We start from the raw sequence: 27,567 nt of genomic DNA, 5'->3' as shown, positions 1-27,567 counted from the left end.
CTATAAGGAAAACCAAATGAAAAATAGAAAAGAGACATAGCAAGGCAAAATATTACATGGCCAGGACCCAAAAAAGTAGCAGGCAAAGCAGATAACAACATGACAATGGCTAAGAGCAGAAAAGTTAACAAAAGAGACTGAGGGTCTAATTCTGGCTGTACAGGGCCACACTGTAAGAACAAAAGCCAGAATTGAGGAGACAGCAATGGAGAACAAATGCTGTCTGCAAAGAAGCTGAAGAAACAGTGGACCAACTAATTGGCTGCTTGGAGAAGATTGCAAAGACTGACCACAAACAATGGGATGACAAAGTAGCAACAATGGTGCATTGGAATATCTGCAAGAAATATCACTTGCCTGCAAACAAGAACTGATGGAATAACAAAACAGGCAAATTAATAGCAAATGAAGAAGCTAAAGTCCTCTGGAACTTCAGAATTTAAACAGACAAACATTTGTCACACACCACTCTAGATTAAACAATTGATAGGAAAGACTAAAAAATCTGGATGGTAGACATTGCAATACCTGGAAGGAGAGAATAGAAGAGAAAGAGAGAGAGAGAGAGAAAGAGAGAGAGAAGTCACAAATTACAAAGACCTGCAAAAGGAAGTCAAGGCTGTGGCAAAAGAAAGGCAAAAATAGTACCAATAGTAATAGGCACCTCGGGCACAATTCCAAAACATCTCACCCATCACTTGAATATCATCAGCATTAACAAAATCACCATCAATCAATTGCAAAAGACAGCTTTACTTGGAAGAGCTTACATTTTGTAACAATCCCTTTAATGTTATTAAACAAGAACATCTGGCTATCCCCAGTCCTTGGGAAGAACTCGATAGGTGGATAAAAATGCCAAACCCAGTCTAATTGTGTGACCAACTATAAAGATACCATTTATTTTGGTTGTTTATAAAGACACATTTCCAAAACATTTTGGAATGGAATGTTTTGACTGTGAAATAGGGGACTTCAAGGATTTCAGATTCTTTCTAATCTGAAAATGGGCTGTGGATAATTGAGATCATTTTTTGGAATAGCCCATGTCAAGGTTGGATATTTACAGATTACAGATTAACCAAGTTGGAAGGGACTTTATAGGTCACCTAGTCCAACCCCCCTACCCAAGCAGGAGACCCTACATCATTTCTGACAAATGGCAGTCCAATCTCTTCTTGAAAGCCTCCAGTGATGAAACTCCCACAACTTCCGAAGGCAAGCTATTCCATTGGTTGATTGTTCTCACTGTCACTGTCAGATTCATTTTCTAAATACTCAAAATGTCACATGGTGAACATAGAGCACTTGGAAATGCTCTTGTTTTGAGATTGGAACATTTCATAGTAGAATGTTTTGTGGTCCTCTACTCATAAAGCATCAAGCTCAACAATAAAAAAGGGACAGAGAAAAGATGGAGAATGGAGAATGAAAAAAGGCAGCAGAAGTCAAAGGTAAATGTTCAGGAGAAGAAATACATTTCTGAGCACTGGGTAAACCAAGGAGATACAGATCTTGTGGGAACCATGAATTATGGACAGAGGTATAAAATTATGGGCAGAGGCATAAAAAATAAAATAAAACAAGTGGAAGTCAACACAAAGGATAGTAACAGAGTTCTTACAGAGAAGAAGCTACAAGGTGGCAAATAGAGAAGATAAATGAGTAGCCAAAATCTGAAGATCATTTTTTAAGTATATAGATTTATTAAGGAAGAAAGTCCAGAGAAAGGAATATATACTATAAAACAAATAACATATAGAAAACAAAACCATATTGGTGAGAAAAGTAAATAATATGAGTAAAAAAAAAAAGGATAGAGATAGAATGAAACAAGTAAAAGCTAAAGGGAAATCAAGAATCAAGGAGAATAAGAACAAAGAAAATATCATAATTTTTAAAATCAACATTCAAAAGTTGGAAATAGCAGCTTGTGTAAATATAAATAAGAAAAGAATCTTTATATTTTATTTATTCTGTCTGTGGATAGAATGGAGAATATAAAAATGAAACAAAATGAAGGATGTGTAGTGATGGAGCAATTGCTCTGCTTAGTTAATCTGAGGTAACCAGTCAGAATTAATTTCAATCAATGTCAAAATGCTGTATAAAAAAGAGAAAATTATGCTAAGGTATGCAAAAAGTATGCAAAGAACAAAAATGCTTACAGGTCTGCTGTTTCAAAGAGAAAACAAATATTGAAAGTTGAAATAATAGATTCCAGCAGGAATCAATTTAAACCAGGGGTCTCCAACCTTGGCAACTTTAAGACTTGTGGACTTCAACTCCCAGAGAACTCTGGGAGTTGAAGTCCACAAGTCTTAAAGTTGCCAAGGTTGGAGACCCCTGGTTTAAACAATAGGCCCCAAATACCACTCTGGGAAAGTGAGAGGGAGGGAAGAGGAAGATAAGGTTCAGCAGGCTGTCAGATATATCAGCAAAATAAATAAACAGGAAAATCAAAATAGGAAAGAAAATGAAGTGTGCAAAATAGAAACTTATCAAAAAGCACAGATTTATAAAACCCTCAACTGTAAATATTCGACATATTTTAGAATACCCCTTTCCCAATATGTTGGTCTGCTGTGACCCAATCAGAGGAATTGTGGACAAACACAATCATCCACGCTGATGGCAAATAGAGATAATGGCATTAAATACATTGAACCTCTTTTGGGGTTGCAATGAAGTCAACATTATAAGATCCTGCTGAAACCAATGCCTGAAAGGCAGTTACAGCAGAGTTTAATCTACTCTCAATATTCTGGTTTATAATAACCTATTGAATTCACATCCTAAACTCAATGGAAGAACCTTTCCTCGTGCTCCCAGTGCCTAGTACCACTAATTCTTGAGCACAATTTGCTGTCAATGCTTTTCTTTTTTCCCCCTAATCCTCCTCTGCCCCCTGCAAAGGATTCATCTGAAACTAGGAGCTTGTGTATGTGTGAATTATGACTTGCAATATATTGTGAGAAAGTTTTGGCAGGGCAGCAGAAAAGAGAATCCCATTGAACTTAAAAAAGTTCTTTTCAGTGTTAAGTTCAGAACATTTTCAGGGTAAAATACAAAATAAAATATTCTTGCCATCAATATTGCTTGGCCTTCTTCTACCACTTCTACCAGTTTCATGAGACCTTTACTATACATGATTCAGATAATCCAGTTAAAGTTTTGGAAACCAATCTTCAACGTAGTCTCCCATAGGGTTGGCATCACTTGCAAACTACTAAAACAGATAACTGAAAGCCATTAGTGGCAAAGATGAAGAAATCTGGAGTTAGCTATGAAGGAAAAAGAGCTAGTGTCCTACACAAACTCTGCCACCACCACAGATCCCAGATACTCACATAGTTATCTCTTGCAGACCAGCCAGGATAGAGCTGCATATGAAGCTGCCTTTCCTTGCGGGCCAGTTCATAATACTTGGCTTGCTCCTCTCGTGACAATGCGTGCCACTGAAAAGGAACCATAGAAAACAATGAGCAACCAAGAAATTTACAGTCCTCTCACACCCTGATCAGAAAAGAATAACTGTTGCCTTCCAGGTGTTGGTAGATTACAGCTCCCATCAGCAGCAACCAGCTGCATTGTTAAGCAAGATCTAAAATATATCTAGAAATCTTAATTCTCTTAACATCTAATTTATTGCATAGATGCAAAGTGGGCGGAAGGAAAATCAACATATTCACAAAGATTCAGCCCTTAACTTTACACATGGTATTTGGAAACACACTGTTGCACACATCTGATCTTGATAAACACATGAAAGAAGAATCTTCCACATAACAGAGCAGAATGAGGAATTTGTGACTGCAGATGCTGCTGAACTACAACTTCTAGGCATTTGTTTATTAATTATATTGGCTTATATAGCCACCCTCTCACAGCTGAAGAATGGCCAGTAGGAAGGATTCTGGGAACTGCAGTTCGGCAAAAACAATACAGTTCCAACTCTTGTGATAAGGTAATGCTCCATTTCCCCCTTCCACCTACACGTTTTCTGTACCAGAACTTGAAAAAAAAAGATGCAGAAATAGCAATTTTATTTTCGAATTTCTTCGTTTCTCAAATCCCCAAATCACTAATTACTAATACAGTCACTATTATTCATTTGCATATGCCTGTACTTATCAGTTTTTATGGAAACCGAAGCTCTCTGTGGAGGAAGCAACAGCAAAAGTTTATTAAATAAAGAGAATTCAATCTCTTATTCTATAAATAAATGGAACCCCTGCACATTATTCAACCCCCCCCCAAATTTAGGAAGAGAAGATTTTGACTGAATTCACCGACATATTGTTTTTACTTTTTAAACTTTACTTTTTATTTTTAAATAAACACACACATATATATATCCACTTTAAGTTTTTACTATTTAGAATCAAGATCAGAATTTGGGATAAAATTGAAAGTTATGTATCTAACAAGTTTATGCCCTGAAGAAAAAAAGGTAAATTATATGACTGGTCAAAAAAGGAAATTAAAGAGACTGGTCTTTGAAATCCAGAATGAAAAAGCTTCCTCAGCTATAATAAATTAGTTGAGCAGCCTTTGGTAAGTCATTTCTCATGTTACGTCCCCTCTCCAAAATGGCAATAGTTGGCATCTGCTTTACAATGTTGTGCGGATCCATACTTTGTGTAGGGAAAAATATTTTAGATGTAGAAAGTGATCTACAAATTATCAATTTGAGTCTCCTGACATCTTTTGAAAGTCCCAGATAATGAAAACCACTTCATGATCTGCTGATGCAGGGACTTACATACAATCTTTCAAAATCAAATTGGAAAAAGGAAGAAAAATATGTTGTTGTATTTTTCTTAAGCTATCCATTCTGCAGCAGTGCAGAAGTTTTATAATAAATTTTGTTACATTTCCAAAGCCCATCCAAATGCACTGAAACAGATGCAGAAGCCATTAACGTCTAAATATGGAAAAGATGGAGATCCCAGTTCTGGAAAAGTTGGTATACTGCAAACTGCACACCAACCAGGGCACTATATAGCTAGATTATTCACTGATACCGGAGATTAATTTTCAAAGCCTTTCTCCAGCCTCTTTCCCAATCCATTGGAGCAATATTTATTTATTTATTTATTAGTTTGATTTATATGCCACCCTTCTCCGGAGACTCAGGGCGGCTTACAATGCTTTTAAGCCTTCATACTTTTGTATTACTGCTTAGTAGGGCTTTTGGCTTCCCCAAATGGTGTTCTATTTTATACAAAGTCAGCTTATTGCCCCCACAAACCGGGTCCTCACTTTACCTACCTCGGAAGGATGGAAGGCTGAGTCAACCTTGAGCCTGGTGAGAATTGAACTCGCAGTAATTACAGGCAGCTGGCAGCTAAGTGTTACTTTTAACAGTAGTTTAGTCCACTGCACCACCAGGCTAAATATTTAAAATATCTAAATATTTTAGCCAATATCTTGGCTAAAAATAAAGTTTACAACTGAAATCCAGAATTTCTGAAAAAGCAAACAGCTCATTCATTCTGAACCTATCCTAATGCCTATATATTAATCAAAAACAAGACAGACCACTTGTGCTCTTACCCGTCTTCCTAAAATTTGGTTGATCGCGGCACTTTCCTTCAAGGTGCATTCAGCAATGACCTTTGCCCGCATTTCTTTCATGTACAACATAAAAGCATTCAAAGGCTTCTTGATGGTAGGTTTCTTAGCTTCCTTTTCTCTCTTTGGTTCTGATTGTGATTTCCTTATATGAAAGAGAAAAGAAACCATTGATAATATAGGGTCTTACCTCAGTACTTCTTAGAAAATAATAAAAAAACAAGGATTGACAGTGTAGGATTAAAATCGAGGAGCCAAAGATTAAACATTAAAAGAGCAAAATATTTTTTCTAATGGTAAGCCAAAGCTAAGACATTATCACTGGAAATATAATTTTGGCCTCTATGGTCCAAATTATCCTACAAAACATCCTATTGATCCAGTTCAATTCATCTGGTCTGTTAAATCTGATGTATGAAAGATTCATGTAGGAACCACCATGTTTATTACTTTTGCCTGGTAGGACGGAAGATGTTCTTTTTGAACTGCTACAACAGATGTGTGCCTGATTATGTCTGATGACTAACAAACAGAGTGCACTCTTCCAAACTGTAACCCTGAAAACAAGGCTTGTAGACACTGGCTTTGCAAATGAGAAGAAGCAGCTGCTCTTCTAAGAGATGGAACTGGTAAGGAAGCATGCCAGGAGAACATATTAGACCAGGGGTCTCCAACCTTGGCAACTTTAAGACTTGTGGATTTCAACTCCCAGCAAAGCTGGCTGAGGAACTCTGGGAGTTGAAGTCCACAAGTTGCCAAGATTGGAGACCCCTGTATTAGACCACTATTCCTGCCAGATTCCTCCCATCTGAAGAAGTTCCCTTAGGAGAAGCAGCTTATGAGAACCCATTTCTATGAAGTGAGGAAGGCAGAAGTCTGAAAGAACTGCATTTTTATCATGGCGGCCCCCTTCTATGACAGCCTTCCAGATAGGCTGTATTTTTCTGGAGGACCTTTCTGGATGGATATTAATTATTATTACTTGGATATTAATTATTATTAATAATATGTAGTTCTCGAGCTACAGTGGTAATTGGGACTAGAATTTCCCATTGATGAATGATGTGGTCATAAAGCATGATCTGACATTTAACGACAGCAATCCTGGCACTCCCCATTGCCATTATTACCAGCTGACCCAATCCACTTCCAGCTTGCTCCTTCCCAGTCCCTTAAGTTTGGAACTGCCTCCTCTTCAACTCCCCCATCCTCTTATCACCCCATCATCTCTGCCCTTATGGCCACTTTGCATTCTGTCACCTCTGTCAGTCCTGCTGCCTTGTGCTCACTGGCCATTCTGCCCTCAGCTGACTTTTGTCATCTTCCTCTCACTGTTAACTAATTGCGCCCAGCCTGGTTCAAACGTCTTCTTCCTGAGGTCACTTGTGCCACTCTCCGAATAACATGCACAATTCCCAGGCTTCTGTGACCATCTAAAATTCATGAGAAGGCCATGCCTGCTGTTCTCCAAATCATTTGCATTGTTCTTGTCATGCTTCACAAAGCCTTTGAAAAACCTCTGAGGCATCCTGAAGCATCATAAGAACAGCACACACTTTTTGAAGGATAGTGTGAGTAGACTTGGAAGAAGGCCTAGCAGGGTCAGATGCTGCCTCACATAGGGCAGGTTGGGCACACCTTTTCAGCAGGAGGAGAAAGATGGTTATGGTCAGTTGGATGTGGCAGGACCTGTAGAGTGTGGGATGGCAAGAGCTTTGAGCTGTGCCACTGGTTGTGGGCTTGAACTGAAGTAGCAGCTGGGAGCGGGGGAGGCAGCTGACTGAAATTGCTAAGGCCTCAGGCCTCTACTTCTGCCCCAGTGTTGCCAATGCTACCAAGGACTGCTGCTGTGCAGGACAACCAAAAGGGCAGAAATGGGAGAAAGGAAAAAAGGAAAGTGGGGGTGGGGGGGGAAGTGCCCCTGTAGTCATAAATGTGGCCAGACTTCCAAAGATGACCACAGGAGCTCTGCAATGTCTGCAATTTCGATGACCATTCATAAGTACCATACGTTCAGCACCACTGTAATTTCAAATGGTGGCTGAACAAATGGTTGTAAATTGAAAACTACATTGTTCTGTCTTTGTTGTGCATTGTACTACACTTATTTTCTGGTCGAAAGTTTATTGTGTCTTACTACGTTGCTGTAAATCTTGAAGATTCAGCAGCATAAAAATGCAACATATAAATAAATGGCACAGTACCTATAAGTCTTCATCCCTATAAGGCTACTTACATGCTTCGGTCGTAATGATCCATTTCTTGTTTCCCAGATGGAGAGGTCATGCCTGGGTGTGGGAGGCCTGGTGCATGCATTCCAGAGCTAAGCACCAAAGGATGTGTGATCCTGCAATATAACAGAGATTTGTTATTGCCTGGACTTCTAATGCATTACATTAGAATGGGATTTGTACAGTAGTTGGACTAGTTTCTAGATGTGGAGAGTGACTGTTTCAGAGAACTGTGTGTGGATATTGATGTAACAGCAAAGTTGTTCCATGCAGGTTGACATTTCCAGAGACATAGCACAATATAAACTGAATCCTGGGTTTCTAAAGTCTTCTGGAACTGCAACATAATGGGTGCTTGGGCACTCAGCTGCTGAATTCTGAATTAGACTGAGAAATACAGCAATGGCTGTATTTCAATACAGCAATTAGCTAAGGGCTAATTTACACTTGAACAGAATTTGGTTTTCAACAATCGTGAGACAAGGGGTCAGGCTCATTAAGTGGCACTTTCTAGCTTGAAGTTGTTTTCCCTACATTGGCTATTGGAGGAAACTAACACAAATGTTACATGTCAAAATGACAATCTCCCATCTGCTACCATCATCTTTGGTTATCATGAAATTCTGTAAGGGAAGCATTCTTCCTGGATGCAGAACACCCAAGAACGCTTTGACACAGCTCTTGGTAAAGCTTATGGCAATGCTGAGTCAGGCAGCGCCAACTCCAACTTGGTATTTTCTTCTTACAATGCCTGTAGTTAAATAAAGACTGCGAGACTTAATTTGCTGTGTGATTAAAGAGCTGTATTTAACAGTTCCTTACATGTACCTCAGGTTTAAGTTCTAAGAAAAATAAAAAAGGGGTGGGGAAAATTTTATGCTGATTTTCTGGCTTCAGTTCTTTGCAGTAATTATTTTATGCAAGTTGTTCTTGCCAAGGAAACTAGGCTGTTGGGTGACTAAGCCCATTTTAGATGAGGACCTAGACTTGGCTTATATACCAATTCTCTACCAAGAATTTCTTAGGCTAACTTCCTACAAACTGCATCTGAGCCTGTAGCTTTAGTGCTATATAAATATTGAATGGCCCTTTCCCTTTCTTCAATAACCCTGAACACAAAGGGGTATTAGAAAATGAGGGCCACATTCCTGGAGTTTTCATAAAACAGATTGTAGGTGAATTGTTTGCACATTCTTCACCAGTTCTGAAGAATACTTTCAGCATTATAGAAAGATGCTGTCAATTTACTGAGCATCATGACTAAAGTTTGAGACAGCAGATTTGCCCATGGGAGACAACCAACTGTTCATTAGCTCTGTTGGCACAAAAAGAAATAATGCTTGATATTAATCTACTGGCATAGCTTGAAGCTTGATCATTATCTGTCAAGGTGTGCGTTCTTGTCTGAAAAATCTGCCTCATTCTCTGCTGTTAATGGGAATGCTGCTATGGCAAAGAATGAAACTACCAGATAACTAGGAGGTCTGTCATTCATTTATCTTAAATATTAAGATACTTAGACAGGCAAAGGTGCCTGAGGCAGAGTAAACATTAAGGTAATGGCATAATAATACTATAATAGTAAAAATAATGATGTGCCTTTCCCCATTACGACTCCCAGAATGTCTTCATCAAGAGACTTATTAGGACAATACAAAGCAGAAGCCAGAGGAGAAATGCAATGAATGGTGCTTGTGCATACATTCCCTGTAGGTTAATGTATATTCCAGCTGGACCTTCTCAGAAGTAAAGAGAAAATAAATTTGGCATTCAGGTCATTCCGATTAGCTCCCCAAAATTTACAAGCAAGAGGAACAAAGCCCAGCCAATTGATCGAATTCTTTTGTGATGATCAGGAAAGCCAATGGCATATTCGCTTCTGAAGTTGTGGTGTTTTTTTTTTAAGTTTTGTATGAGAAGTCTGCATACCACTCAGGTGTGGTTGGAGAAATAGAAATAGCCTAGGCATTTGTCTGGTATGATGGCACACTCACACTTACATTGCAATCCTCAGCTGTTGCAAATCGCCACACACTTCCATAGAAGCAAAGCTAGTATTTGATACTAGTTGGTGGCCACCAGGATATTGGTGGAATGAGGAGAAAAGTGTAAATCTTCTGTAACTCAGCAGAGCAAAAGTGCATTGAGAAAAAGCAAAAATCGGCTCAAGGGATGCAGCACATAAGGAAGAGAACCTGGTAGCTTAAATGCACCAGGTTTTCTACCTGATTTCTACTTCTGTTAAAGACTACAAATTGAACAAAGTTATGAGGAAGTCCATTATTTCTCGAAGCTACACCAGGTAGACAATTTTATTTTAATGGTAGCCAGCAAGATATTGTTTCACTTTGTCTTTTGAGAACCCAGAACAGTTTGAAAAAGAACCACTAAGTAAGGACACTTATTCAGTCATTCTACTGAAGTCCTTAGAAAAGAGCCTTTTGCAAAACTCTGCACAACTTCAAAATCTGAAAAGAGGACTGAGGGTAGAGACCTAATATATAACAAGAAGCGTTTTTTGAGAGAGCTTAAATAACTGTGGACGATAAAAACTTATCAGAGCATTTTCAGCTCTCCTTCTTTTTCATTCCTAGATACATGACAATAAGAGACATGTTCCTTGGCTTTGCAGCATCTCACAAGGGTTCTCTCTCTCTACTCTCCTACTATTGATGACCCCAACCAAACTGGGTTTCTCCTCTGGAAGGTCATCAAATTATTTATTTCTTTTTGGGTCTGAAAAGTCTGTCTGTTTAAAGCAAGAGAACTCCTTCCCTGTTGCTGCCATCTGGACATGAGAGCTTCTCCCTAAATCTTGCAGACTTTCATGGCTTGAATTGCAACAGAAGCAGAGCAACATGTCCTGGCTCAGGCAGCTTATACTTACCTGGAGAAAGTAGCCCCAGCAGAAAGCGCCGACGTATAGGGCTGTCTAAATCCACATGACTGGAATGGGCAGACAGGCTGGCTCTGCCTGGGAGCAGGAAGAAAGAGGCTATAAAGCATCTACACCCATGTCACTTTTCCTGCATATTTTATTTTTTCCTTTTTTTTTTTGTCTGGACTCATAGCTGGCTAAAGTTGGGAACTTGCATGTTGGGGAAAGGACCCCCATTGGCTTTTTGTTTAAATGTAGACATGAATAGAGAAGAGGTTTTTCTCTAGAGCTTCTCTAGAACTCCACCAGCAATGCTTAAAAGCTACCTGTAACGACTATATGATTAGCTTTGAAACATGGCTAGAGATGTAGGCTTTCATTCCTGGTTGAGCCACACAATCAGGTAGAGACGTTTGACATAATCCTTCTCCCATGCATCAAGGGGTTCATGCAGTCTAGTCATTTGGGTCCAAACAAGTAGTGCAAAATTAATATCCCTAGAAATCCAGACAAATATTTCTATCATCTATGCACAGACTTTATCTTCTTTGCACTATTAGAAATTAAGGTCTAAATAAAGAACATTTCAAATCCTATTTGCCATTTCTTAGTTGATGCTCTTGAGTCAGTCTGAAATCACACTGTCTTATCACTTGTTCTCTTACATAAATTACACATATAAACTTGCTCTATTCCAACCATACTCCAAAAGATTACATTTCAATATTGAAAGACATTGTTTAGCTTTGCACATGTTGACTTTGTTTCCTTTCCAAAAAAGGGCTGAAATCTCTTGGGTTTTATTGTAAACACCCACCCACTCCCAAATCCAAATCCAACTCCAAATCCAAGCACATTCCCAGTGTGCTCTTAGCAAAATGCCAAACAAATACATGCATCTTTGGATATTAGCCAAGACCTAATGTGTGTGGGATGCAAAGCTGGCAAAAATAATTTAGCATTACATCACAGGGAAACATGAAGTGGCAAGTGATCGGAGGACTGGATTGGGAATGCTTCGGCAAAATTCAACTGAATCCAGGACAATATAGTACATACTTTATAGAAGCCTCCACATCAAATGTAAAAATACATGATTTATGCTTTTTCTGTCGTGAAACAGATAATGGTTAGCAATAATCTATACTTAGCAAAGGTAAGCAGTGAAATACTGTGAAATTCTGAGACAGTATCAGTATCTGCTCTAATTACTAATCAGTTTTCGAGGATTTTGAACTGAACACATTTGAAGCCTTCCACCTAGGAGGAAATTGCTTACTCTTACTTCAATCCAAAATACGATCTAGGATAGTGTTCCCACAACTAGGTATCTTGCAGAAGTATGGACTATTCGTGCCAGAATTTCCTAGCCAGCATGACTACTGTTGAAAATTTGTGGATCTGAAGTCCATCCATTTGGTAGCTGCCAAGATTGAAAAATTCTAATCCAAGACTTCAGAGCTGTACTTAATTATGATGGGATGGAAGCATCTAGTGGATATCTTGTTAAGAATCAAGAATTTAATTAGAATACATTGCTCAGCTATCTCAAATACAGGAACAGCCATGCTGAAAGTAATGCTGGCAGAAACTCGTGGCAAGGTCGAAAGGCTGGAAAGCATGTCTTAATTGTGGGGAAGATCGTCAAACTTCAGTAGATGTAGGTCTACAGGTGTGGACAAAAAAGCCACAAGAAAAATGTGCACTAATGGTGTCAGCATTGAAAGAGATTTCCCATTTTACAAGGACATATGCAATGGGAGCACAGAATGTGAAATGCAGGAATGAATATACGTCAACATTTTGAATGCAGAAAAGAAGCACATTAAGGAATGAGCAATTTTATATGGTCTGGAATAAGTCAAATTTAAATGAGATGATATACAGTATTCAGGGCATGAGGGCATAAGAAGGAATAAAATAGCAAAGGCAATGGTGTGGCAAGAGAATGGAAAGGACAATTATAATTATGCGTTCAGTTATAATCCAGTAAATCATAACAATTGAATTTAATGTATTTTCAATGAACATGAATATTACACAAGGATATGTATTCACCACAACACAATGGGGAAAGAGGTAGGCTATGACAAACCTTAAGTGGTACTGAATGCAACAACTAGACATGCAGTACTACTAATGGACAATTACAATGCAAAAGAAACAAGGAATTACAGGAAGATTTCAAATGGACAAATGCAATAATGCAGGAGACAGAATATTAAGAGTTGTGTGAACAGAATACTACGAGTTCTCTGAACAGAATTATTTTTTGTTATTAATATTTATTTTAAGCAATATAAATACAGATTATACACTGGAACTTTAACTACATAATATCCTGGTCATCTCCCTTAAGGATTATTGCAATGAACACTACAGGAGGCTGTCCTTAAAGAGCATCTGGAAACTGCAGCTAGTGCAGAATGTGGTTACATGAGGAGTCTTGGGCCTCCAAGAATCGTTCAAGTAACTCATCTGTTGCGTGAGCTGCGCTGGATGCCAGTTTGATTCCAAGTCCAATTCATGGTTTGGTTATCACCTTTAAAGCCCTTCATTATTGCATGGGATCAGGTTACCCAAGGAACATCTTGTCCCAGTTACATCAACTTGTTGCACAAAATTAGGCTGAGAGGATATGTTACAGACCCATCAGTTAAGAATTTCAACAGGCAGGATCTAGGAAAAGAGCCTTCTCTGCAATTACTCCTCCCCATGGAGTCTCTTGTCTTTAGAGGTGAAGTTAGGCCTGATATTCTCAGGCCCTCCAAAAGGAAGTGAAGACTTGGCTCTGCCAGCTGGCATGGGGGTCAAAGAGTGGCTCACAACCCTGAGATTGGTAGTGGCTTGAGGGTGCTCCTTCTGCTGTTTTTAACTTTTTAGCATGTCTTTTTAACCCTGCACTTTTAAAAATATTTTTCATTTTGTTTTAATTCTTTTAAAATTGTATTTCTAAAATTGTATATGGTTTTATCATTTGTATCTGTAAACTGCCCAGAGTCACTTGGATAGTGAAATGGGCAGTATCTACATTTGATAAATAATAAATAGGAATTGAAAAATGGAGAAGTGCAATCCAGTCCCCAGGACACCTCCAGGTAAAAGAGAGAAATTATTCATTTCAAATATATGGGTTAAGCTTCTCAAATTAAAAACAGCATACAGCTGTTGTTGACAGACACAGGATTAATATAAGGATCAGATTCAGCATACTTAACATATAAGAAAGAGGACATGAAAAGCTAGAAAAAGAAACAAGAGGCGCATTATGGGAAGCAAAATAGAAAAAAAATTCCTAAAATCTTAAGAAAAGATTACAATGGCTTTCAGAGTACGCTACCAAAATAGCTAGGTTGAAAGGTGGAGAATGAAAATATTGGGTAACAAGCATACAATGACTGAATGCAGATTTTCAGTTTCAAGTAAGAAAGGACAAGTAAAGCTATCTCAATCAAGAATGTCATCAAATAAAATAATGTATCATGAAAAGAACAAGCAAAGAAAATCAGAATTAACCCTCAAAATATACACAGCTATTATTCAAGCAATCTAATAGAGGCAAAGAAGTCTTAAAAAAGTGGAAGTTCTAGAATGAAATATTTTACAAAGGAGCTTATAAAACGACAAACATTAGCGTAGAAAGCAAATATTCAAAAACTAAATCCTCTGAAAAGTGAAATAGAACAGGCAACAAAGCAGGAGGGCAAACAACTGCACACTAGTAAATATGGAATAAATCTGAGTTTCACAAATGTTGGAAAAGATCAATGAATATACCAAATAAGGAAGATACAAGAGAGGTTTTGGTGCAAATTAGGGGGCCATTGCACTAGATCTTTATTTGGGCAAAAAATTGCTTAAGGCCTTACAATATAAAAATAAAGACAGATATAGATTGAAACCAGAAGAATTAGGTGGTACGACCTTAACATCCAGAGAACTACCTGTAATATCTCTATTGCTGCTGGCATTGTCTTCATCTTCTTTCTTAGTTAACATAGTTATCAATACCAGAAGACAACTTGAGGTACAAAAAGAAGAAAATATTAAGTCTTTATACTTTCTAAAGTCCCAGTTTTCTATGCTCCATCCCAGGGCACATCTGTGATTCTTAATGGCAGAAACTCTGAGTATTCAAACTTCTATCAGAATGTTTGAAACCAAACTGTTTAAATCAGGGGGAGAGGAAAAGTATAAATGACACCTGGATGGTTATATTTTAGAGTCTACAAACACAAGGTGGCCTTCCCTTTAAACCTAGATATGTTGCCAATATGAAGAAAACCTAAAGAGGAGAATCTCTGGCAACATTACTTCCCTTTCCAGGATAGCAGAAGTTGGAAGTCACCATAGAAGAAACAAGATGTCTAGATAGAAGGAAGGCAAAAAGACAGCAGAGAAGCAAAATGGGTTTCCCACATCTATTTTTGCTGTGAAAAATACTTCTTGGAGAAAATGGTTATACCTGTATGGTTATTTGAGGAGGGATAACATCTGAAAATGCATGCAAAGTAATAATGATATAATACATTGCACAATAACTAATCAGTAGAGCCAGATAACTTTCACCTGAAGAATTCAAATGAGATCTTGCCAATCTCTAACAAAAAAAGACAAGTTGCTGTTAAAATAATTTCCAGAGAACAGAAAGCCAAATAAAACCATTTTTAAATGTGTGCATGTTTGTGGTGTGGTACCAGAGAATAACAGAACAATTAGGATAATGCATATCTCAAAGTAGTAGGTGAAAACAGTGATTAGATGCAGATTTCCTACACTCTGAAACCTATAAAAAAAAGTCTTTGTGTGGAAAATCAGTAGAAGCTTGGTAAAGAGAAGTTCTTCGAATCATAGCTTTTATTTGCATATTCATTTGTTTACTGTTTATTATTTGTTTATTCATGTCAGAAGCATACTATCATTGCAGTGGTGGGATTCAAAATTTACTACCAGTTCTGTGGGTGTGGCTTGGTGGGAGAAGGATATTGCAAAATCCCCATTTCCTCCTGATCAGCTGGGACTTGGGAGGCAGAGAATAGATGGGGGAGAGGCCAGTCAGAGGTGGTATTTACCGGTTCTCCAAACTACTTAAAATTTCTGCTACCGGTTGTCCAGAACTGGTCAGAACTTGCTGAATGCCATTCTGAGAGTTATCATGCAAAATCAGCACACTCTGGATTGGCATTTATGAACTCATATATCTTTTTTATGGATTCTTAAATCCAGATGGGTTGAAATGAATTTTTTAATTTTTTTTTAAAAAACCCTTTTGATAAAGACTCCCCCTTTTTAGAAATATAGGTCCTCTTATGCTAACAAGTAAATTAAATGCAAAACAGGCAAGTATAACCGGAGAGTTCTGATTATGAGGGAAAATAAATGATCACTGAGTGAAAGCTACTTAATTTAATTGTAAAGAAAATGAGGCATACAATGTGGTTGACATCTAATTGCCCAGTCTTATGAAGTCAAAAGACTTTAAAGAACTCCAAAATGATTTTTCTAGTTAGATGAATGGCCAATACTGCAAGTGCAGTGCATGCTGGAGGGAAAATGAAATTTATCATACAAACTGAAGATTACTTTGAATGCCTTAAAGCCGTGATGGAGAACCTATGGCACGCGTGCCAGAAGGGGCATGCAGAGCCATCTCTCTGGGCATGCCAGCCGTTGCTCATTGCTCTTCCAGGTTCCGGCATGCACATGCCAGCTGGTCTTAGCACGCGCGGGAGTGCCAAAACCCAGAAAAGCAGCTCCCTGGTGCACATGCACTGGGAAGCTGAGCTTTTGATTTCCAGAACGTGCATGTGTGCCAACCAGCTGGTCTTCGCACGTACATGCACACCAGAAACCAGAAGACCAGATGACTGGCGCACATTGCATTTGCCGAAAACCGGAAGCTCAGCTTCCCGGCGCATGCATGCATGCCAGGGAACTGCTCTTCTGGTTTCTGGTGGTGCCGTGTGTGCGTATGCTCCCGTTTTGGGACTCGGTGCCAAAAAGGTTCGCCAACACTGCCTTAAAGCATTAGATTAACATTACTGTTAACTATCATTATCAGTGTGGTTATTTCTCTCTCTCTTTTTAAATCAGAATTTAGCTTCAATCTTGAGAGAGACTATACTGGTGAAAATTTGGAAGTGTCATTTAATATGTCATGAACCAGCCAAGACTTATAATACAGCAGGAAACCAAAACAAGCATCGAAATTTAACATTCTAGCTTTAAGGCTGAGAAAACAGTGACCTCTAATCCCCAAGTGGAAATTGGTCACTCCGTGACCCAAGATGCTTCAATGGAACCCTCTGAAAATATATTGAATCGCCAAATCAGTTCAGACAAAGTAAAATCCTTTTTTTCTCCTTTGTTATTTGGAGCAATCCCAATGTAGCCCCATCAAGGGAAAATTCCTTCTACTGATTTTAAAAAGCTGATATAGTTTCAGGAAGGGGGAAAACTCTTCATAATGAGACATTATCTAAGTGAATTCGTGGCTCATAGTTACAAGACTTTTTAGGAAGAGTCTCTTTGCATCAAATGTGAAATGATCGAAAATCGATTCTAAATAATTTGGATAGTTCCTCAAGAGTCTCTCCATTTAACTACTGGGAGACTTATTCTTTTCCAGAACACTTGACGGGTTCTGAGGCTATTCCTGCTGAATGTCTCAAAGATGCTTTTTCAAAAGGCAACTGGACTGTTTTTTCCTTGCACCTTTGAGGCAACTTTGACCTGGATGACTAAGAATCTCCACAGACATTCCTGCTGAACTTTTTCCTTCTCAGGAAAAGCTCTTTGCTATATTACGACCATAGTGCGTGTTTGAAGTCAGCTTTTTTCCAGAACAGTGAACCTGTTCTCTTCGAAGCCATTGCCTATCACAAAAGAGATTCTGGAGTCTCCCTCTTTCTCCATCTCCTCTCCCCAAATTGATTTGGACGCAATGAACACTGCCAAGCTCTGAAAAGGATGATACATCAAGGGAGGAGACAGGGAAGGAAATTCTCTGTAGGTTTTTTTTGCTTGGGTACAAGCCCCTTATTTGTTTATTTTTTATAAAAGGGACTAAGAAGGTCCCTTTTATAAGGTCATGTTTGTCCATACAGGCAACAGTGTGAAGTTCTCCAGGATAAAAGGCTTTATCAGCAAAGTGATGGATGCACATGAGCCACTTTTGCAGGGGCAAGATTAAGAAATACATGGAAGGTAACTCACATGTAAATAGCATTGTGCAACTATGATGTCTGTGGGGCTTCTGAGGCATATAGGTGCACTGAGAAGGTTAAGGCGGGGTTGTAGCCTGTGGATGCCAATTGTCATACAGCACAATCTATATATAGGTTTATGAGAAAATGAAATTGGGCATAAATAAAATCAGCCCAATGAAATAACGGCCAAATAAAATTGGTCCCCCTTCACTTTGAGTGTATTTTTCTGGTTGGGAGTGGAAAATATTAAGTGAAGACTGGTGGTGTATTGGCAGCCAGCAGAGTTATTGTTTAATGTGACTTAGAGCCTGCATGCAGTGCAAGTAGAACACTCCATAGCATTATTTCTGAGGAATAATGGGAGAATTAATTCTCACCCAGTCAGTGACAAATAATATGATAGCAAATCTGACCATTACAAAGATCAAGAAGAGATGGAAACAAGCCAGCCTGCCCAAAAGAGAGAATCAGGCAATCTGTTGCATGAGGCAGGAAAGAAGGAAACACAAGACGTCTGAACACGCCTTTCAGCATACGGACTTGTTCTTGACTCCCAACTGTTGCTATGGTTCTTTACTTGTGGCTTCCTAACCTTCTTCAACGAGACTTTGGTTATCCAAACTCTTGGTTTCTTGGCAAGCTACCCAAGTGGTTCCAGTCCAGTCCATTGGATGAAACCTGCCACAAATTAGGCACATCCAGGTGATATTTTTAGTTACAGTTTCTCATGTATTATCATCAGTGGTGGGTTGCTCCCAGTTCGGGTGATCCAGTACTGGCTGCGGTGGGAGGCTCCACCCACCCGCCCAGCTGTCATCAAAAATGATCTGCGCAGGCGCAAAAGCGCTGCGTGCTCGCAAAGCGAGGAAGCACGCCCGCACACTACCAATAGCGAACTGGTAGCGCTGAGTTTTGAAACCCACTACTGATTATAATGTGCTGCAATTAAAGGTAAAACCATTTTTGTACTGGGAAAGGTGCCAGTTTAAAGCCAGATCACACAATGGTTTTTTTTTTAAAAGCAGATTAAAAATGATCAAAGAAGGATCCAGTCAGGATAAGGACTTCAGCTGAAGATGGTGTGTGTGTGTGTGTGTGTGTGTGTGTGTGTGTGTGCGCGTGCGTGCGTGTGAGTGGACCTTTTTTTGTCCAGTTCAGCCTTCTTCAACGTGGGCTTCCTATAGAATTCCCTAGCTAACACAACCAATAATTTCTCTTCAAGCTTAAACAAGACTTGGAGAAGAGAGCATCAACTTTGATAGGACCAAAAGATTAAACTACATGACTAGGTACCATGATGCAGAACCTAACCTATTATTTTAAGAGAAATATACTTAATGCCATATGTACTGTTAGCCTCTTTTTTCCACACAGATTTATAGCCGAGCTCAGAAATGACAATTTTATACATGTATGCTATGAACTCTCATTTTAATTTTGCCAAAATTGAAATGAGTTCTTCAAACACTTCCAGGGTGTCACTGTTTCCTCTCCCCAAATGCTTAGAAAGCCATCCACTACTGTTTTTTTTCCCTCGAAAGGCTTGGGAGGAGATGGAGTAACCCCTGCGCTGTCCTTCCCTGCTTTAAGTGGCTCCTGGTCCAGCAGCAAGAGAGATCCCTTCACTCACATTCCATATAAAGACAAAGGATGGGGAGAAGCAGCTTGTCTGGCATTTGCACATTAACTCCTTTGATAACAGAAGAGGAAAGAGAAACTGACAAAGATCTTGTCAATTCCACTCTTCTTCCTTTTGTTTTGATTTCTAAGACGGAGTTGCCAAGCTAGGCTCAAGCTCAGGAGCAAGAATAAGTAAAATCTTCCACCAGTAGGCAATGGAGCCACTGCTTCATAAAGCAAAAATGAAGTAACAGCAGCAATTTTAATTACACTGCATTCAGCCAGAAATAAACCAGGACAGCTCTCAGGCACTGTTGATGTCATGGGAACACAGAGCTCTGGAGCCGTTCCCAAATGGGCTCAGGCTCCTCTTGGGAAGTGTCCAAAGATGCAACTGTTTGAGGTTTTCAGCTACAACATTAAAAATAGGGATATTCTCTCTGCTGACTATCTATTGAAATGGACTGGGCCACAATGATTATTTTTACATCCAAAAATATATCAGCTATGAAATGCAGGGATAACGGGAGCTGAAGTCAAAACTACTTAGAGGGAAAGTTGTTTGAGAAAAAAAAATATTTTCTTTATTCATTCAACATATTTAAAGAATTTGCCGCCTTGCCAATATTTCTAGGCAATATTTCTTTTATCCACTCTAAAATGTTTTTCTCTCCTATTGTCTGAGTTGTTAACCATCACCTACAATGTAACCAGCTTAGGACAAACACAATATTTTAAGGAAGAGAGAGAGAGAGAGAGAGAAATCTAAATAATCAACTTTGACTTAAGTTGAAGCGTTAAGCATTTCTTCTTTTGTGAATATAACTATGGTACATTCTTTGGTAAGGAAATACCTTATTACCAGGGGTGAAATGCTCCCAGTTCGGACCAGCTCGGGTGAGTAGGTAGCGATGGCGGTGGGCAGTTTGGAGAACCGGTAGCAAAAATCCCTGCACCCACGCCCCCATGCCCAGCTGAGCTGCACGATCATCAGAGCCTTTTTTTTCTTTTAAATGGCTCTGACCAGCCAAGCTCTGACGATCCCAGCTGAGTTGCCTCACCAGAGTTGGATCACCAGAGCCATGTAAAAGAAAAAACTTTTTTCCTTTTAAATGGCTCTACCTGCAAATCGGTAGCAAAAATCCCTCCTCCTCCCCCTCTCAGCTTGCTTACCTTAGCTGCTGGTCGCAACGCCTTGCTGTAATCCCTGCAATCGATTGCATCAGCAAGCAACTGAATCTCTCTACCTGCAATCAAGCAGGCAGGGAGTTGTGGACTTCAACTTCCAGAATTCCTCAGCCAGTGAAGCAAAGCTGGCTGAGGAATTCTAGGAGTTGAAGTCTACAAGTCTTAAAGTTGCCAAGGTTGGAGACCCCTGTTCTATTGGGTAAGTTTTTCCCCCTTTGGGAGCTTTAAAAAAATAATTAATTGGGGTTTTTTTTAGTTGTTCTTTTTTTAGACCTAGCCATTTAAAGTTTAGGAAGTTTTAAATTTAGCTGCTTTTATATAAAAATAAAAATAAATTAAAATAGTATTTGTGCAGCTTTCTGAGATTTAGTGTGTTTCTGTAGTGTTTCACTCTAACTACACAATCACACAAAATCTCACAAAGCTGTATGTGGAATTTTGTGTGTGTAAAGTGTAAAAGTTGGTTTTTGGGGCTTTTTGTGGCTGTGTGAGGTTCCTGCTTGTTGCAGGGGCCATTTTGGGTCTAGCACAGCTGCTTTTATATTGTGGGTGAGCCAGTTGTGTTGTGTTGTGTTTTGTAGGTTAAAAAAGGGCAAAGAAGTGACATTGATTTGGCCACGCCCACCTGACCAACAAGCCAAGCCCTCCCAGTCACCTTACTACCAAGCCCCGTCCACTAATTAAGCCACGCCCATAGAACCGGTAGCAAAAAATTTTAGATTTCACCCCTGCTTATTACTTAACTTGTAGGGTAGTTTATGACTGCATTCCACTTAAAAAATTGCACTTAACCTTTCAATGCCAGGGTACAATCCCAATTTGCATGCTCCAATCAGTTAATCAGAAAAATTACTGCCTTCTGATCTTATGCTTGATTCAGGCTAAGTTAGAAAAATGTATAGCTTACAAGATAAATTGACATTATACTATATGACAGCACTTTATGTGCTTCATAAATATCATGCATTTTTGTCTCTCTCAGGTTAGAAAAACTAGCAGGGCTGTGAAATTCCTGGCAGACAACAACACATAGCTTGTAGACTGTGGATTGACTTGATGACTCATAAACTGTGCAGTTTAAGATCCAAGATTTGCACTGACACATACCCTTAAAAACTCAAGTCAGTCAACACATTGGTTTAGAACACTGCTGATTTCAATGGGCTTTCAATCAATGACTCCAGTGTAAACAGTTGTGGTGTACTCTTCTTGCCCCTTATTCTTCTTAAGGTAGCTCTAATCTCCACTCTTGGGTATTTATCTTCATAAATGGAGATTATTCAAGGTTTGCATTACTGAATATTAATATCTTAACATTACAAGCTGATTCATCCAGGGTGGTTGCGGTGAGGAGTAATGGTGACTACCAAATATTGTTTTCCCAACAATATTGATGAATCTTGAGAAAAGAGAATGACAGTCTACTGTACCATTTCAGAAAAGCTAGAGAGCAAGCATTTTCTCAGGCATAACTTGACCACATTTCATAAGGCTATTTCACCACATCAAATACATTCAGAAATGGCAGTGAATCAACATGAGATGGAATCCCACATTATTCAGGTCAAACAAACATCTGCCACACCACATCCATTCACCACAAACTAAAGTGATGATATGGATTAAACAGAGTGGGGAAAAGTCCATCAGAAATTAAATGAATGCATATACTGACTGAGTCTTCCTTCCTTCCTTCCTTCCTTCCTTCCTTCCTTCCTTCCTTCCTTCCTTCCTTCCTTCCTTCCCTCCTCCCTCCCTCCCTTCCTCCCTCCCTCTTTCCTTCCTTCCTCCCTCCCTCCCTCCCTCCCTCAATATTTTCTGCCTATCCAGAATTATTCTTACAAAGAACGCTTGCAAAGAATGCTTTTTTTTTTCTACAGTCAACAAATAATTTTAGTTATCACAACAAAAGCTTCTCAGGTTTCTTATCATTTCTATCTTTTTATTATCTTGAAAAACCAATTACAAAAGGAATGATGGAACAGCTACATAGTTTTTTTTTTTTAATTGCAGAGATGTGTAACTAGAAATCATGGGGTCATATTTGTACTCCAAAGAATTTTAAAAATTATTACCAGATTATAAAGTTTAATATAAAAAGGGAAACACGATTATTTATTTAAATTTACGTTTAAATGCAAATGAAATAAAATGAAATTGCTTCATTTTTTCCTCCCTCGTTCCAACTACTATTTTTTGGAGCATGTCAACTCCTTCCAGGTCACTCAATAGCCACGTGCAGCTCTTGCTCAGAAAAAGCTGTGTACCCTGCTTTGGTTAACAATCTAAATTCTACAACCTGATTTTCTTTATTATTTCCGAATGGCAGCAGAGGGCTCAATTAATGAAGGCATTCCAATTCTCTGTGCAATGATACTTGATTAAAAAAAAGTAGGAGAGCAAGAGAGAGAACCAATATCTCACTCAATATGAACTCAGAGATATAAACATAGAATCTAGGAAACATACTAAAATTCAACTATTGTGAAGGATGATGGGTATTAATACATGTCCAATGTTGCTTTTTTAAAAAAAATGTTCTTCAGGTGAAGGCCTTAAATACTTACCATCCCACAGAAGGTGTTATCTGTCCAACCCCACTGGGAGGGAGGGAATAAAAACCAGAAATATCTGACGTCTGCGAAGGACGGTGTACACCTATCAGAAAATGAAAACATGAGGAAATTTAGGTTACCTTTATTTCTAGCTTTATATCAAAATGGATTCAGAAGATCCATGTTTGCTATCATTCAATAGCCAGTTAATTCATCTCCTCACCTTGTTCTTCCTACTATTTATTACTAAGATAAATATTCTTGGCCTTTCTTATCTGCAACGTTCTTTTCAAAGCATGCAGGCAGGTAGTCTACATGGTGTGAGGCATAGAGGAAGTGAGTGAAACAAAAGTATCCAAAGCAAATGTCTATGGAAATTCACAATTATCAAGGTCATGGTTGTCCCAAAGCTGCTTTTTTTCCAAAAGGCAATTGGACTTCAGTTCTGAAGAACTTTCTTGGATGAGAAGTGGAAAGTTTTCGAAGAAAAAAACAAAACAAAAAAGTCCAATTGCGTTTTGGAAAAAGGCACCTTTGGGATATCCAGAGTAAGGATAAAAGAGAATGAATAGAACATACTGGTAGTCAAGGTAGAATTAGGAAAGGAAGCAGTGTGGTAGATGAGTGGAACCTTCAATTTATCTAGAGGGGATACAGTTGGTGTTATGCATAGTTGGAGAGAAGATGTAAATTTAGAAACTTGCATTCTGAAGGATAACAATATGAAACTGACTTCCTTTTTGCCCTAAATTATATTGCTGAAATGAAGAAAGCTTGCAAGAAACCTGCTTGGATTCTTGTGGGAAAAGATGATGAGCTTTACTCGGCGCCACTACTCAACAAATTAAGCTTGACTCAGAGTTTTTAAATTCCACCCATTTGCCTATATTCATGCTTTAACTCATTTATTCATTAAGTAAATAAAAAAGTATTCCAGCTTCTTAGTTTAACGTTTGCTGTATAGAGATGCAGTACTGAGAAAGCATACTTCATTGGGTTATTGTGAAATACAGAGAACCTATGAAGTGTTTTAGCATGATATGTGTTCTGCTTCAGATGACCAGTCCTTCAAAGAAACATTAAAGTGTGATATTGGGAGATTTCAATTATCCTGACATCTATTGCAAATCTACAAAGATTAGAAGTACAAATACCCCCCCCCCCCACCTTTCTTGCTGGATTTATTTTTCAGAAGGTGAAGGAAAGAACAAGAATAATTGAGGTTTGCTATCCTAGACTGAACCCTTATCAGCAAGGATGGATTGGCTGAATAAGTGAAAGTGGTGATTATTTGAAGAGAATTGAATGGAGTATCATGATGTACAAAAGAGAAGATCTGATGAAGATAAGTATACCTGAGTTCAGAAGAGTGGATATTTGTTACTCCAAGGGAAGAGAGGTCAGAACCAATAGCCTGAAATCTTAACAGAGAAGTGTCAAGGAAGGAGGAAAATCCCACAAAATGAGATATTGAAAACCTAATTATATTCTTATCACAATGAAAAATGGGAGAAATTTAGGCCAGGATGAATATGTACAAGGCTCTCTAAAACACTGCAGAGGAAAAGGAACATCTATAGGAAGCAAAAGAGAGACCTATTACCGAAGAAAAAAAAAATCAAGGTTGGCTTCAGAAAGTTTAGGAATTGTGTCAGGAAGATAAAGCTCAGAATAAGCTGAAGCTTGAGAGAGAAATCAGTCAAAAAAATCTTTGGGTATGTCTGAAAGAAAGCAAAGCCAAAGAGGTGTAAATTGATGAAGAAGAAAAATGGAGAGCTGGTAAGTGAACCTTCCTACTTCTATTTTCTCAGAAACAAAATACAGCCCTCGTTAGTCATTATTATATCCCTAGGGCAAAGAGGGACCTGCAGTTTAGGACAGAAAAGAAGAGGTTCACATCACATCAAATTCTCTGTTCATCCAAGGTCTTCTCTGGATGGGCAGGCACTACCTGCAAAAGGGCAGGTTTGTGCTTGGGGGATTTTTCTGGACCTACAGCTTCTTCTAGAAGAGTAGATGGTGGCCATGGCTACTGGGGCCTTTGCCCAGCTGTGACAGGTGCACCAATTTTGACCCTTACTGGTGGCAGAGAATCTGGCAATTGTAATTCATGTCCACATCCCTGGCTAGACTACTATATTATATTTTCATAGGGCTGCCTTTAAAGGTTATATGTAAACTGACATTGGCCCAGAATGTAGTCACCTGTTGATGGCCCCTGATGTTGGGAGCATCTAACACTGATTTTGTGAGCCCTGCACTGGTTGCCAAAGATTTTGAGGTATAATTTGAGATAAAGAATCATACTGGGCTTGTATAATTAGCTATGCTCCTAACTTCAGTAAGAGTAGCTACCAGAAGAGCCTTGCATTCTCAGAGAAAGCTTATTTGTTTTTATTTTAAGAAATGGTCTTTTAGGAACACTCACAGAGAATTTTAAAATCCCTGGTTGAGTTTCTCAATATGTCAAGTTATAAGTTGCTTCATGTTTTATTTCCTAAAGAGCCAAGCAAGATTTGAACTATCTCACTCTCTACTTTCTGACAGATTTGGATATTTGCCCTTTGTGGAGCATCTAGTAACTTACTGTATGAATTAGTAACTAATTTTTCCCTCTTGTCTTTATGAAAAGCAAGTGAGCATTTCCAAGAGGTTAGATATGCTAAGAGTATTTTTAATGTGTGGAGAAGACAATGAAACTTCTTGGGAGACCAACTCAATATCTGCAAAATCTGCATTGTCAAAAACAATGTCCAAACAATACTCAAAGGGGCTTAGATATAGTCATTTTTCAGTTTCATACCTACTTTTCCATAGTCTCTGTGTTTGGCAGCCTGCTTAACCATATTCAATATTCAGGTTTGTTGTGATTTTAGAATTTGGGGGGCGGGGGGGAAATGAGCAGGTAATTTCTAATTATTTCAGTGGAAGTGAAAGAAGAAAAGACTGTTCTAAACAAACATACTGAGAAATACTATGGATGGAGCATTTTTATATCTCACAAGGTGTGTTCATTCAGAAATGTTGCAATGAGATTGAATGTAAATGTCTAGGAAAGCCAAAAACCATACATGATTGTACTATCTCTGAATGCAGGTCGACAGCAGGTTCTCTGCAACATGTGCCTGTTGGTGAAATGAAGCCAAAGTAGGGCAGAATGAGAAGAAGAAAAAATAAGACAATGTTGTTCTATGAAATTCTATCCTACTGATAGACTTTTCTTATGCACCAGAGACAAATTCCTTGTGTGTCCAATCACACTTGGCCAATAAAGAATATTCTATTCTATTCTATTCTATTCTATTCTATTCTATTCTATTCTATTCTATTCTATTCTATTCTATTCTATTCTATTCTATTCTATTCTACTCTACTCTACTCTATTCTATTCTACTCTACTCTACTCTACTCTACTCTACCCTACCCTACCCTACCCTACCCTACCCTACCCTACCCTACCCTACCCTATCCTACATAATATTGCATTGTGGGTATGAATTGCATCTAGAGTATATGAAATAAGATGCACATGGGAGATTCAAAGGGCAATGTATAAACTCTAGTAGGCAATCAGATTGGGAGAAAGACACTATGCAAAAGGAAGGAAGGAAGGAAGGAAGGAAGGAAGGAAGGAAGGAAGGAAGGAAGGAAGGAAGGGATCACTTTTCTCATACACTTTTCTTCTGCTGGGTTGGAAAATATCTTTTCTGACAGGATCGGAGTTATTGTTTCCTTCTCTATGAAAAGATACTCTTGACAGGGATTTACTATATAATTTATAGTAAAAATATAGTAATTTATATATATATATATATATTTATATAAAAATATATAAATACTATATATTTACTTGGCTTGCTTTGTGAGCAAGCCAAGTTAGAACAAATCTGTGCAGAGTGTTCCAGATATCCTCTGTTTTTATATTAGTTCTGTGAGTAGATATGTAAGTAATTCAGTGTTAAGACTGATCAGTAGGTAGGTGACAAAACTAAACTGCAAGTGAAAGTACTTTGGCCTGTGAATCTGAGTTTTGGATAAATTATGAATTATAAATGAAAAAGGATTTCCATTCATATTCTAGCTCTCAGCAACATTTCATCTCAAACAAAGATTTTTATAGACAAAGTGAGGGTTATGCATTCATTCTTGGGTGCATCTATAGCTTTCTAATGCTGGGAAAGATTGAGGACAAAAGAAGAAGGGACGACAGAGAACAAGGTGGCTGGATGGAGTCACTGAAGTCACTGAAGCAGTAGGCGTGAGCTTAAATGGACTCCAGAGGATGGTAGAGGACAGGAAAGCCTGGAGGA

The 27,567-nt window shown here is 38.6% G+C and overlaps 1 protein-coding gene across 7 annotated transcripts in view; it reads right to left on the bottom strand.

Annotated features, from left to right (window-relative positions):
* Nucleotides 1–27,567, bottom strand: part of TCF7 (transcription factor 7) — a 141,722-nt gene that overhangs the window by 23,782 nt on the left and 90,373 nt on the right. For 5 of the 7 annotated variants that reach the window (XM_034404064.3, XM_034404094.2, XM_034404078.3 and 2 more), the window contains exons 5-9: nt 23,270–23,360; nt 10,696–10,782; nt 7,814–7,924; nt 5,560–5,722; nt 3,351–3,458 (exon numbers count right to left, since the gene is read on the bottom strand). In XM_034404064.3, coding sequence (XP_034259955.1) covers nt 3,351–3,458; nt 5,560–5,722; nt 7,814–7,924; nt 10,696–10,782; nt 23,270–23,360 — 560 coding nt within the window. The remainder of the gene's footprint in view (nt 1–3,350; nt 3,459–5,559; nt 5,723–7,813; nt 7,925–10,695; nt 10,783–23,269; nt 23,361–27,567) is intronic. The other 2 variants (XM_034404071.3, XM_034404086.3) reach the window with 1 other exon arrangement.

This window comes from Pantherophis guttatus, chromosome 2 (genome assembly GCF_059756535.1).
Source record: "Pantherophis guttatus breed Tessera chromosome 2, ASM5975653v1, whole genome shotgun sequence".
Taxonomy (NCBI): domain Eukaryota; kingdom Metazoa; phylum Chordata; class Lepidosauria; order Squamata; family Colubridae; genus Pantherophis; species Pantherophis guttatus.
This window is presented reverse-complemented; position numbering and strand designations above follow the sequence as displayed.